Source organism: Spea bombifrons, chromosome 8 (assembly GCF_027358695.1).
Source record: "Spea bombifrons isolate aSpeBom1 chromosome 8, aSpeBom1.2.pri, whole genome shotgun sequence".
NCBI lineage: Eukaryota > Metazoa > Chordata > Amphibia > Anura > Pelobatidae > Spea > Spea bombifrons.
Window position 1 is genome coordinate 28,256,582 of NC_071094.1, and position 14,557 is coordinate 28,271,138.

Below are 14,557 nucleotides of genomic sequence, written 5' to 3' on the forward strand. Positions count from 1 at the left end.
TAATTATTGAGTTTAATATGTAAATACAGTCAAGGCATACCATCTTCATAGACAAACATAGACAATAGAATAGATTGTACCAAAGAGCTCAGTGACTTTAGAAGTGTCACTGTCATAAGATGCTACCTTTGTCAGAAGCAAGTTTGTGAAATCTACTATAAGTGCTATTATTCTGAAGTGGAAAAGTGTAAGAGTAACAACGGCTTAGCCAAGAAGCAGTGGACCACGCACATTCATAGAGTGCTGAAGCATATAGTTTGTAAAAATCTTCTTTCTTCGGTACCATCACTTACTATAGAGTTCCAAACTGCCTCTGGAAGCAACATCCGCACAAGCACTGTGTGTTAGGAGTTTCATGAAATGGGTTCCCATGGCCAAGCAGCTGCACGCAAGCCAAAGATCATTATGCACAATGTTAAGCATTGGCTAGAGCACACTGGACTCTGGAGCAGCGGAAATATTTTCTTTGGAGTAATGAATCACACATCACTATCTGGAAGTCTGATGGCCAAATCTGGGTTTGATGGATGCCAGACGAATGCTACTTACCAGAATGCATGGTGCAATCCAAGCCTTCCCATCCAACATTAATGCATGGCAGAAAGGGCATAAAATCCCAGACACACTCCAAAATCTTGTGAAAAGCCTTGTGAAAATGAGGGCTGTAAAGCAGGGGCCAACTTCATATTATTGCCCATGGTTTTTGAATGCGATGTCCAACAAGCTCATATAGGTGGGAAGGTCAGGTGTCTACTTACTTACTAAAAAATATATTACTTGCTTGTTTTTTAACTTAAATATTTAGTTTATATTTGGAGCTTACTATATGTCCTTAATTGAGTCAATACAAATAGAATGTTTTTATTCTACTTTGTATTAGGCCAAGGAAAGGTTTCATACATAAATACAAGAGTGCATTGTCGCATACACAATGTTCTCTCCTGCATTATAACGCTCATCTTTAAAACTTTGTGCTAAGCAATTGGCAGGGAAATAATAGATATGTACTGTTTTTATTTGGAAGACAATATATATTTCCATAAACAATAGTCTTCTTTAAATGTATTTATCCAAATAGCTGTTTTGATTTTGTTCAAAGTAAGACATCAAAAAACGACCTTACCGTTTTCAAAGTATACAATGGATGTTGCAGATGTCTTCATGCGGAATGTTTGCGGGCCAGAGGCGTAAGTAAAACCGCTGAATCCAGCTAAATTCTATAAGGGGAAAAAAAAGAATATAAGGGCAGCCTTAATGGTTTGTCAATCCTTTATGGAGCACAGATAATAATATTCCATTTCATTAACGTACCAAATAACAGACAGCAGTGGAAATATGGCAAAATCTGTATATTTAATGTAAATACAATATCTATACTGCCAGAGGACTCTGTAGTGCTCTATAGAGAAATACAGTAAAGAGCTTTACAGAGATTATAGATGTAAAATTTCATATCAGTGGCATCACCTAAAGCCATTAAGAATTTGTAGAACCATAAAAAGCCTTCCCCTTGTGCTTTACCTAAAAACGCAAGGCGGTGTTATTGATGAAAGCACATACCAAGCCCGTAGCTTTTTTTTTTTTTTTTTTACATTTTTATATTCCAATGCTCATTGAGTCATCCTACACTTTTTTTTTTGGAGTTTTAATAATTTCGCAATCCATACTGTGTGTTAATAAAATACCGAAAGAAAATTCTATTGAAAACCCCAAATTCACATCTAGATCCTGAGGCACAATTTAAATAATTCACAGAAATACGATTTTGTTGACACCACAAAAAAAGTGTGCGTGTGGGGAGAGGTTTGCATAATTTAAGTGTATTATCGGGAATTTTAATACGTCTGATGAGCCTTGCGCTGCATGAGATTGCAAATATAACATAATATAGGTTGCATTTTTTTTCCATCAACGGTGGTGGGAGTCTAACTTGTTTTAAACCATGCTTTGTCATAAAAATAACTTTTTATTTTTTTTCTTATTTATTTTTTATTTTTTGATGGAAACAAACCATATTGGCACCATAATTTGGCACTGGGCTGCTGGATAATTGTAGATGAAACCTAATCAAAAATATTATTTATCCCAATGACAGCTTAGCATTAACTGTACAAGGAACTTTGTATAGTACAAACAATTGTGTTTTGTATCCGCAACAACATTTCACTTGACACAACGCTCATTTCCTTTCCAGATATATAATCCTTAAAGCCTGAAGAAGGTTAAAAATGCAACCATTCCTGTTTTTTTACCTGATTTTTGCAGTGTGACTGGTATCCAATTGGCTTTGATATAAAGAAGGGACTGCTGATACTTATACGCTGACAGAGTTAAAAATCCAGCCATAGACTAATGTAAAAATATACAATACCCTTTACAATAGTCAGTCAAATTGCTTTTGATTGCAAAAAACTTAAATGAAAAAAAAAAAACATTTTATCAAATATATTTATGGTCATTGTAAAGATTTCTTTAGAAAATAAACATATTTAAACAGTTATAAAGTATAATTTATTTTTGGATATAATATTGCATTTGATATATTTATTGCTATTGATGTTAATAATCAATACTTTCCTAAGGTTTTCGACATGACTTTAATTCAAGTCAATTCAAATGATGTAAAAAATATATATTTAAGGTGCTATTTTATAAAACATTAATAGAGCTTTCTAGCCTCTTGAGCAAACAAACATTAACAGATCTGTAATTTTATTATTTCCTCTGAAGGTTTAATCATATGAAGACAACAAAAACCTTTAAGAAGCATTTCCAGTATCTATGGCAACTGCCTATTTGTGCCTGCTTTTGTGTCACCCAACACTTAAGCATTCCTAGAAATACAACGATTTAACAAAATTCAAGGACTATATCTACGAGGTTTGAGCATTTGTTGGTATGAAAAATGATGTTTCTAATGCTGCCTGTAGGTATAAAAGTATTGAATTCAGAGTAGACGGGACCTTGTTTAAAAATATATTACAGGTTCTATATTAGCTCCAAAAAAATAGCAAATAACATAAAGGGTCAAAAAATAATGGTCCACATCTTAACACAGGTTGTTCATCTTTGAAAGACGTTTCTCTGCCTCTCATTCCATAAACCCAGCGAACAGAAGGGCTATAATTACTAGAATATTTACAGCAGTCAGTAAATTCTAGGAAGCGCTACCATAAAATGGCATAATTAAAAATATATAAAATATAAATTTAGATATTATTTTCTCAGCTCGGGGGCAGGTGGATGGATTAGACAGCATAAAAAAAACAAAGGTAATTGGTAAGATATTCATGCTTTGAATAGGTAGGATAATCTTCAATTTTAAGAAAGCTTCCCGTAGTGAGGTAATAACGGCATATTGTTCGAGTATTTCAGGAATGTCTGGTTTTTCCAATAAATGTCTCATTGCTATTACAAAACATTATCAAATTGCAAGCTAATTGTAAGGCAACATGAAGGCTAAATTAACTCTGTGGGAACCTATAAATATGTGCAGTGTTTTTCAGAAGTTTAACCAGCATAACGGCCCAAATGGTTATTTTACCACAAGGAGTAGAACATAATCCCTTTAATTTCATACCAACAATCTAGTTAAATATATTTGTGTCTGGAATTACATTTTTATTACCCATTGTGATTCTATGGAAAGACATTGCAATGAAATTGAAAAAAAAAATGCTATTTATTTTATGACACTTTGTGTCTTAAATGCGTATCCAGACTTTTTTGGGCGGCCTAATTTCTATTCTTTGTAGTGATTTAATGCATTCCCTTATGTAATATATTAGTAGATCTGTATTACAGTTTAGGCACCCTAGACAATCACATATGTCTCAAAACCTTTTGGATTTCAGCTCTGCTGGGAAGATCTGATGATTTTTCCAAACATATTCATCATGATGGATTGCATAAGTGAGCGGAGGGGACACAAATTCAAACGGGCAGGAAGTGGAAACGAAATCTGATAGATGACATACTTCCTCTGCTAGACTGCTAGGGTAAGAGAGTAGGAAAAGCCTTTACAAACGGTAGGTCTACACTGATCTCCTTCCTAGGGCTCTACGTAGTGGTAGTCCAACTCTGTATATTTATAAGACACATAAATGTTTTCTAAATCCTGCCAGTCTTCTGTCTTCATTCTGGGTTCTGTTTAAATTTGTATTGACTTTACTGATCATGCATAAAATTGGAAATCTGCTTTCTCTGAAACCAGAAATTGTTTAGTCTTGTACAAACATCTAGTGTTGAAGAGGGATGGACAAGAACAACAGGAAACGGAGAATACAACGTCTGTTGTTTAATCATATACTGAATTTCAACATAAATGAATGCAGAGGAGGAACACAAGAAAACTGACATATAAATGTTTAAATGGAGGTAGTACGCCAAAAAAAAACTTGGTGGAAACTGAAAACTCCTTTTCATGAGACAAAACAAAGTAAAAAAAAGATTTTAATAAAATATATGTTGTAGTCAGAGTGGGCCTGATCTGTAGCAAGGATCATTCAAAGATACACAGTGCATTTTACGAATTAAAATTTTAACAAAATCTACCGATTTATACGAATGTCTGAAAACAAGGAAGGTTCCCTATGAAACGGAAAAACAAAGCAGAGAGCTCAGAATTTTAATTTGCATTTTGTTTCTTTTGTGGCTCTGCCATTTTGCCGAAGTACTCAAAGAAGACAGAATAACTGAATAAACTGATTTGCAGAGAAACAGAGGTGCATGTACGCTCCTCTTTCTCCATGAATCTATCTGCAATATACTGGTTTCATGGATTACTTCCACTAAAGGACAGGAGACTTGGATAACAAAGCGGATACTAGGGAGAATCAGACGAAGCATTAAGACATATGATAGAAGACAGAAGAACAAGAAGATGCAAGAGAAGCAGAGTTGCGAAAAAGGAGACAAAAGCGTTTAGTGGAGAAGGAGGAGGAAGAAGACATTGAGAGAGCGTGAAAGAGTTTGAGAGAGAGTGAATAAGCACATGGGAAAGTGAGAGCAACAAAAGCAAGGACATGCCAAATGCTTCATTTTTGCTTGTTTAATTTGGAGTTCTTCCTTGTTTTTGGACATTTGTAAGAATTAACGAAAATTGGTAAATGTTGTTAAGATTAAAATTCACACGGATCCAAAAGGACAAGTCTACCCCTTATTTTTTTAGTTTTGAGCTAAGCTATAAAGTTCTATAAAGAGGAAGTCAGAAGAGTGAGCACTTAAATGGTGCCTAGTAATGTATGAATAACAGTAACTTAACTGACAGGACCACTTCTAAATTCATCATACTGTATAGTACATTCTTTAATGTATCATTATTGATAGACTAGATATTAAACAATGTCCCTTTATTAAGGACTACTGTAGCTAGCTATGAGCTTAACGGGAAAAGGTCATTGCAAAAAGGAAACGTGGAAAATCTTGAGAACATGGAAAAAAAGATGAAGGAATATTAGCCTGGCCTTTATTTGAAATGTCCTCATATTTATTTGTTATTAGCATCAAATGGTATTTTCAACCCATTTTTAAAAGAAAGTACAATGAGAGATGTTGATTCTAAGATGGTAAAATGCAGTATTGATTTTACTGTTCCTCCAGCTTTTATCATTTGTGTTTTACCTTTCTGTATCCCTGTGCCCACGACTGAATCCGGTGGAAGCTTTCAAAGCCCTGGATTATGTACATAATGGCAGTAATGGTTATTGGATATACAATGCTTTTCTAAAACGACAGAATCCCCCGTTTGATTATTTAACATTTGTTTACTGCTGAGCTGGTTTATGGCCGAATCCTTGCTGAAGGCTGACTGCAAATGGATTGAACAGCTGGTGTTTGCTAGAATCCAGAGGTTAGAGATCAACCGAGAATACACAGAACATTTCAATGCCACCCCTGAATTACACAAATCATTAAAACTTCTATTTGAGAAGCCAGTGAAACAAACAAACAAAAAAATAACAATCGCTTTCAGCTGATAATGCAACCTTACCTGGGTGGTGAAAATGCAGATCTTTAGATTAGCATTTTTTTGGAAGATGTCATAGATGTTGCTTAAATAAACTGCCAAGTGAAGAAACTAAATATGTGGCAAGCTGGCAGGAAATGCATAATGTGGAAATGCTGTTAGGTTGTTAACTTTTAGATGTTTAATTACTTGTTGATCAATGTTTTCACAAAGTTTCATTTCTGCTGTATAATGTTTAAAGCAGTCCCTTCGTGAATGTATATGCAATGATAAACTCAAGAGCAGGAAGAGCCAACCGCAATGTTGGACAATCAGACCCCAGACCGTTACCAAATGAGCTTCACATACGCCAATCTGGACTCAACCTCCAGAAATTAAGCGTTTCCCGGAAGAGGAAGGACTGAAAGATGGGAGCAAAGGAGGCTTTTTGTCTGCTTACCCTAATGACAAGTTGGACCAAGCCTGACATTGGCCTTAAACCCACACTGGCTGGCAGAGCTCAAATCCGTTCAAGTATGAAGTTAATATTTCACTAATATTCACTGCGGGGTAGATTGGAAGAAAAGCATGGTTAAGATGATATGTTTTAGGTTTGTTGAATTCCTGTCCACATTGATTAAGCTGTGTACATATCCACATATACCAACAATGCACTCTGTACCATCCCAGCATGTAGTTGGCACAATGCATCTTGTCAAACCTGCAAGTGATAAGTACACCTCAAAGGGATTTTATTACACAAAAAAGAGAGACCAATTGTAATTTTATTTTTTTCCCTCAAACTAAAATGTGCAGTATGAAACACCATACCATAGGGTAGATGTTTGTAGGAAACAAATGCCATATGTAGAATTCAGTGGTTCTGTATTTTTCTATTCTACACTCCGTTTTCACAGCAAAAGATTATAAGAATTCAATTTATTTATTAAATTCAACATTAAAAGCTAAATGCATTAATTAAAAACACTAACTTTTTCTCCATGATACTTTTCATCTTGTGTATTACCTCTGTAGGTAATATCTAGCAAGTCATCCTTGCATATGCAGTATGTTTAAACAGTCAATCTTTTTCATGCTTGGGGTTTTCCATGCCACGTAAGTTTCTCACTTTGCTCTTATAGAAATAACCTGGAACACAATACTGGATTAGACTGTGTCTATTTAACAAGACTGAAGCAGAGACCTCTGATGTCAAGAACGCTTATGTAACTGCATCTTTTCTTCTATGTTGACTCAATGTTATCAACTTTCCTTCATTAAAGACTCTATTTTAAAAGACTTAGAGATTCTCACAATAGTATAGTAGGAAAGGGCTGGCAGAATTTAGCCCAAGAAGAAGTCAAGCAAAGTGAGTCAGTAACAAAGCCGTCCAAATCAGAACTGCATCCTTCTGGTATGTCACTGGTTAAATAAAATGATGGTAAGGATTAATGGCCGTGACTTTCTCGCCATTGACATAGATCACATTGTATCACAGTAGGCCAACATTTCAACATTTTTAAGCTATAATAGGTAATGTTAAACTAAATACAAAATGGAGACTGAAAATTCAAACAAAAATCCATAAATTAGCCTCACGCAACACCAATAAGGCCAGAAAGGATGCTTGATGACTAACTGTGAGCTCCATAGAAGTCATGTATATTGAGTATCTATGCATATATATTGGCTGGGAATGAAGGAATAATATTCATATTATAAAGTTGCAGATTCTTAGCAGTGGAACTGAAACTAAACTAAAATGTATTTAAAAAAATCTTAAAATGTCTCTATGGGTATATAGTATCTTTGTATTTGTGAGGTGAAACGTCACCTCCTTTGCCCTGAACTTTTCATTCTATATGACTGGGGCAAAGATCTCTGTGTTCTGTACTTAAAATATATTTACAATATATCATTAGTTAGACGATAGCAAAATTCCTGCGGACAAATAATCTAATTTCAGCCATCTGTTTGGCACTAAGCAACGAAGGGCCTAATTAATTTGTGCTTTTCACACGTAAGCTGCTCCTTTTTGTCCTAAGAGGCAGATGTGTCATGCTATGTATTCCACACATGGAAAATGACGAATGCATTTAACTTGCAAAATAAAGTTTATTAGGGGAAAGCAGATGCTATTGTGGTGTTTCTTTGCACTCCAGGGCAGGACCGTACTGTATGTGATTAACTCTGGTAAAAAAAAAAGTATTTGCAATTATAATAACCAATAAATGCAATGCTTTATTAATAAGAAAATACAAAACTCACAGCACACCCCTGGGATAAGGATAATGTATAAATTAAGATGTGCGTTGGAGTGAGTACAGAAATAGAATAATGAAAGGACTGAACTGACCAGCCTTTATACCAGTTTGAGTGCTTAATGAGTTCACTATGAGATTCCACAAGTTGTCTCTAGTACTCTCCACAATGCCGGTGTAGGTTATCAGGCTAAGGAGCCTTGGGACAACAGGGTCATAACTTCCATGGGACAAGCAGGGCAGCTTCCTCCGGGACAAAGGATCCCTTGAACCACCAAGCTGTTTTCCCCGCTCACCTCTCCTGCCTCCAGAGAGTTGGGACAATAACCCTGCCTCAGGCACCAAGAGCCCCCATTTCGGTTCAGGGTAGTAGGCGACAATTTTGTTGCTCACATCTGAAGAAATGAGACACTATGCTCCCTATTTGACATCAGGGACAGGTTTATAGACATCACTGCTGACAATTAATGGCGGTAAAACCCCATCCTTTCCCAAACGTAATGTTGTTTCTAATAGCTCACATGTAAATATTCAAAAACAGTTGTATTCAACAAATCATATGTCAAAAATATTACACCAAACTACGTAATATCAGGCACATTTGGATCCTAGAAAGGAAATGCAGTATCGAGAATATTATTCTAGAAGCTGGAAGTATCTTAATGCATTTCAGAAGAAAGCCGTGTGTTTATTTTGTCTGTGTTATTAACTCCCTTGACTTCCAGTTTTGCTGGATGCCAGCAATGCACAAATGTATTTCTATTCCAATGCCCGACACCTAACTAGATTACTAATTGCATCTGTTCTCTGTTACAGGTTAGCTATTGTTTGGCTTCTAAGGGAGCTCATCTGTATTCCACCCCTGCTTTATTTTTGTCATTGTCAACAGTACCATTCATATGGTTACTCAAGCATGCCGCTTATATGGCGTGTACTGTTTCTTATCCTTTCACCTTCATGTCATTGCTATATCTTGTAAAACCAATACAATTTTCAGGTCTATTTGCTAGGGCCCGTGTTGGCCTGAATACCCTCACGATTCCCAGTATAAGGAGGTATTAAAAAGTTAAAGTTTCGGGAAGGTAAACTCAACTTAACCAAGGAATCAGCATCTAAACAGAGTAGAGACTAATCAAGTAGGTGCTCGGGAGGGACACACTGTTCTAACTAGAACTCTTGGTGTCTGTGGCGGGGTTAAGGGTCCCTTGTTAATGTTAATGGGAGAATGGGGCACAGAGGCATAGCAACCAGCTGGCTCAAACATGCCCCTTCACCTTCCACCACCTAGGACAGCTGCTGCTCTTGCCCCAAGAATTTATGCCCTTGGTACGACCCCTATCAGCCTACTTCTCCTAGCAGTCCCTATGCTAATTTAAAAAATGCGCTAAAACATGGTTTGCATGACCCATAATGCATAATGTGTATATAACGAAGTGCACTATAGTGTACATACTTTTACTGCATGAAGAGTAATTTACTGTACACCATCTGCATTCTTAGCAGATACAATTCTATTAGTTTAAATACCCTGGAAACTTGAGAGAGATAAACACATCAGACATGTTTTACATTATGTGCCTTTTAATTTAACTCCAGCATTATTTTTCTATCGCTAAGATGTTAGGAAGAAAAAAAAAAACGGGGTGATGAATGGAATAAATAAGCACTGGCGAAAATAAACTATTGGCATCCCTTAATGCCTGAATTGTGTGAATGATTACATTTCATGCAACATCTGTCAATCCATGTGTTTTTCTCTTAGCTCTTATACTTCAGAGACCGCTTGGTAATTTCAGAACACTTTGGAGTCCTGCTTTCTCTTACACCTGTCTGCGTGTAAACACCTTTAGGCATCACTGGCTGGAGAAGAAAATGCCCCCTTTGCCAATGCTGGCTTGCGGAAAGAGAAGTTTACATTGCAGATTAATCACGCAGAATATGTTTAGTTCAATGACAGATTGTATTTACTGTGCGACTGTCTCCCTAGAAGATGGAAGCACAGATGCTTCGCTACATTACAAATGAATTTGAGAATTACGTAGAACAACCTGGGTAAATCAAGCTACAAAACATGTCTCGATTCTGGTTTTGAGAAATGAGCAGAGTTTTCTGTATCCCGTAGAGTTCTAGTTAAAATGCTAACAAATTGCATTAGGCTAAAAACCAGTATTCAAAATCTTTTTTTCTAACACATGTTTTCCTTTTGCCTACTAATTATTACTCACATCCTACGGGGAAAGGATTATGTACTCCCATAAAAAATGATAAAATATATGTTTTCACACGGTAAAGTGTGTTCAGGCGTCTAGGTTTTAATTTCACACTTCATACATGTTAATTGTTATCAAATGCTCGGAGGCATTTAAAAAAGTAATACAAGTTAGGTATTGATATTGATAGAGATTATGACTGGGGTCAAGTTACCTTTCACCCCAGATTGTGCTCTATTACATCTGGACTGGCCAAAAATCTCAAAATTAGATTAAAACAATGATAACACATATTCCTCTATCTACAAAATTGCTAATAGATAATAGTGGGAAGAGATAAGATTAAACACATTATATCAATGGAACTGGGTATAACAAGATCAAGTGGATATAGCTCAACTAAGTCTAGAAAATGGGGGAAAAAATAATACAGACATTGGAGGCTCTGATGGATCTCCAGTTACCCTTCTTCTGACGCTTCCCAACTTGTGTTCTAATGTCATATTTTTGTCCTGGAGTTTTGTTTAACTCTTCTATCTTTGTAAATAAATTTATGTAAAATGAAAAAAAAAAAAATCAAATGTTCGGAGACATGTTTGAATTACTGACCAATAAACTCTACATGTCAAACAAAAGATGAGTTCACTGTAATAAAAGTTGTTTATGACAAACATGGAATCACAACATAAAGGCAATGCAATAGTTGTGTTTTCTTATGTGTTCCTGACTTCTTACCTACGATTTATCTCCCATGTTGGATGATATAAACACGAGAAATATAAGATTTGACAGCTCCAGAAAACCTACTAAAAATCACATAAATGTGTGAAATGATTTATAAGGCACACAACAAAAAAATCAAAGAAACCCATGTTTGATTTGGAAAAGCCAAAAAATACAGAAAAAAAAATAAAAAAAAAAGACTTCACACTGGACTGAAGAATGTATCAGTAGAATTTAGAGCTCAGTGCTCTTTCTATACCTTAACTTTAGTGTCCATCCTCATACAGTATCATATCAATTGATTTTATTTTTAGTCCTAGTTATTCCATGACCTTTTCATTTTCAATCATTATTCTGCATGGATAAAAAAGCAGACAAGAAAGTCCTTCCAAACATCCATGCATTTATTGAAACAAAGGAGAGAATGCATGGCACATTTTATACAGTAGCCTCGTAGAAACGGGAAAGCTTTGCTTGACAGTGAACTGATAGAAAGGTCGGGGAAAGAGGCATCTCTAGTGGAATAAAAACATTAAGTCATTCGAGCAAAGGTCACTTAGCTCTACTTGTATAACCCTTTATCATCCATCTGACAAGGGCAACTAGATATTGATCATATGTACAATCTCGAAAATCACAAGTGGAGCTTGAGGAAAGCAAAAGGAAAAAAGTACAAGAAGACTTCTAAGAATCACTGTGTTCTTCTTTAATCTAATGTGAGTTCAGCTTGGTACGTGTTTTCCTATAATCTAGGGCATTATTTTCATTCTGTGCAGAATGAGCAACCCAAGATGACTACAAGTTGCATGTCTTCTCTTTGAAATGCTTGCTCAAATTAGCTATTAAATTTAACATAAGTGCATTTTAGGACAGAAAACATGTCATTGAGTTAAATAATGTTTTTTAGAGGTTGATTATACATGTCTGTAGTTTCTCTGGAGCACTCTCTGTTGTGGACCTTGGGGCAGCATGACCTCCAGATCCCCATGATGTAAGAAAATGTAGATAAAGAATCACTGGTACAAATATATATATATATATATATATATATATATATATATATATATATATAAACATGGAAAACAACAATATATCACACATGCCTCATTGCGGGTCCACTCACTAGACATTAAGATGTGGGGGTTAATTATTTCTAGATGCAGTAGAACACTAAGTGGAAAACATGTTTGGACAATAGGACATGTCTTCTGACATTCTATAGCTTATATTCCATTTCTTTTTAGAAAGAATGCCTTTTCTGTTTCACCCTTTTCTGCTTCCGAAATAGAAAATAACGGACAATATTCTTTATGTTAAAGTTTGGCAAACCACTTTTTAGCTAAGGGCTACCAAAGTTGTTTTTCATGTTTTAAATCGCAGCCTTCTAGGGTAATAAGGCTTAGGATCAGCATATTTCTGGAAAACTGTGATTTTGCAAGTAAACAAAAAATAAAATCATAAAATAAAAGCATAGCTTCCAATTGGAGCCCTCTCTGGCCATCTTTGTTGCCCCAGATTGACCAACCTGAATACTCTCTAACCTAACCCCCCATCTGGCCCAGATAAGCTAGGCTTTGGAAAGCACATGAAACTCCCTCTCCCCTAAACGTCCTGCCTAAATATGTGACATGCGGGCGATTAAGTCTGTCTTGAACCCGCTGCTGGCTCAATCAAAGTCTGGAACTGGATTCCCAAAATATGGATTTTTACCTTTTCACTGTCAAAGGCAATGGAGCAACGTCTGTCCTCCTTTCCAATTGATCCACCCACAGACCCATATGTGTGATTTATGCCTGTGTACAAAATCCAACAAAGCATCTCCTGGAGGTTGCACTATAGAAGCATTCATTATAATTATGATTTTGCTAAAATATTTATAATTAAAGATAATACAAATAAACAACGCCACGAAACATAATTGTGCACTTATTAGTTCAAAAGTAACTAGTAACTGCCAAAGTATATTAAAATTGAATGAGCTCATCATTCCAGCACTCAAGGACTTTGTGCATGAAAAAGGGTTATCAATAATAAATCAGTGATGCAGTCAAACTTTAATTGACCTTTTGAGGTCAATTTAAGTCTTACTGTAACATAGATATTATTAATATATATATATATTTTTTTTAACTCTTTGTATATTCTTGTATGAGTGTACCTGGACATGTATATAATCTTGCTGCTTGATTAGTTTTTGTCAGTGTGCATTCATTTATATAATTTATTAATAAGAAATGAAAAACAAAATATAAAGCTAAGCAACGGCTGTACTTGGTTTTAGCATGATATGTTTGCCAAGCTAATTGTGGAAATAAAGGAGACCTATTGTCTAGTAATGCCAATGGAATAGTACTTAATTAGTACTTAATAAGTCTTTAGAAGCATAAGAACTTTCACTTGGAGATGAAATCAGAGTGTGTTTATAAAATATGTTTATAATACTTTGTATTTGTTGAGCAAATTCAATGATGTTCTGACTCTAAATGTGAGATTTGGAAATCGTCATCCAGATTTGTATTGCTTATTGATGCTAAAATGTTATCATCCTGATTAATATGACATCCCTTTTTTATGTGTTTGTGTTTATAGATTTGTTCATGATCTTGCCTTGTGCTCCATGACTGTGAGATATTTTTCATGAAATATGGAGCAGATGGATAGCAAACCTTATCAGCCTTTATCGAAAGTGAAGCATGAAATGGATCTTGCCTACACAAGTTCTTCAGAGGACAGTGAAGACGAGCAAAAGCCTAGACAATCGTACAACTCCAGAGAAACCCTTCAACAATGTACCCAGGAAATAAGACTTAACTATAACAGCCATAGCAACAGAAAGCGACAAGTCATTGAGGAGCCCAGTCAAGGTACAACACGTGTGTATAAATAATTGTAACCATCTTTATTGAGACAAAAATGCATGTGCTATAAATGACCACTGAGAGACCAAGAAGTGAGCTTATTGTGTTGACATTACATTTTTTTTACCCTTGATGAAAAAACGTACTAGCTTGAAGGATCAACCAACGTCTAACTTTTCTTGTATAAATGACTGAGTTGGTCATGTACGGTAGGGCTTATTCACTTACAAAAGAAAGATTTTGGTGGTGAGTTTCCAGGTCAGTTGAAGTCCCATCCTTGGTAATTTTCGATTACAATAAAGAATGGACTGGCCCTGCATAAGGTATAGTTGAATCAATGAGGTGTATTTTAACCATTCCCACCAATTAAACTATGCAAATGTATAGCAAGGTCTGTAAGCTGAAATTGCAGCTGTCCCGTCAGCCCGCCTGCTAATTTTCACTTTAGTGAATAAACCCCATTGTGTATGTAAAACAATAGTGTTTTAAATGTAACAGCTTGGTTTTCATATAAGGAGAAGTCCCTGGGTCAATGCTTACTTACTTACTCATGCTGAT

At 35.6% G+C, this 14,557-nt stretch overlaps 1 protein-coding gene across 1 annotated transcript in view; it reads left to right on the forward strand.

The window, feature by feature from the left end:
- TENM1 (teneurin transmembrane protein 1) overlaps window positions 1-14,557 on the forward strand; it is a 243,912-nt gene that overhangs the window by 37,971 nt on the left and 191,384 nt on the right. Inside the window, exon 2 of the mRNA XM_053473912.1 lies at window positions 13,731-14,005. Within this exon, the coding sequence (XP_053329887.1) occupies window positions 13,786-14,005 (220 nt within the window). The 5' untranslated portion in view covers window positions 13,731-13,785. The remainder of the gene's footprint in view (window positions 1-13,730; window positions 14,006-14,557) is intronic.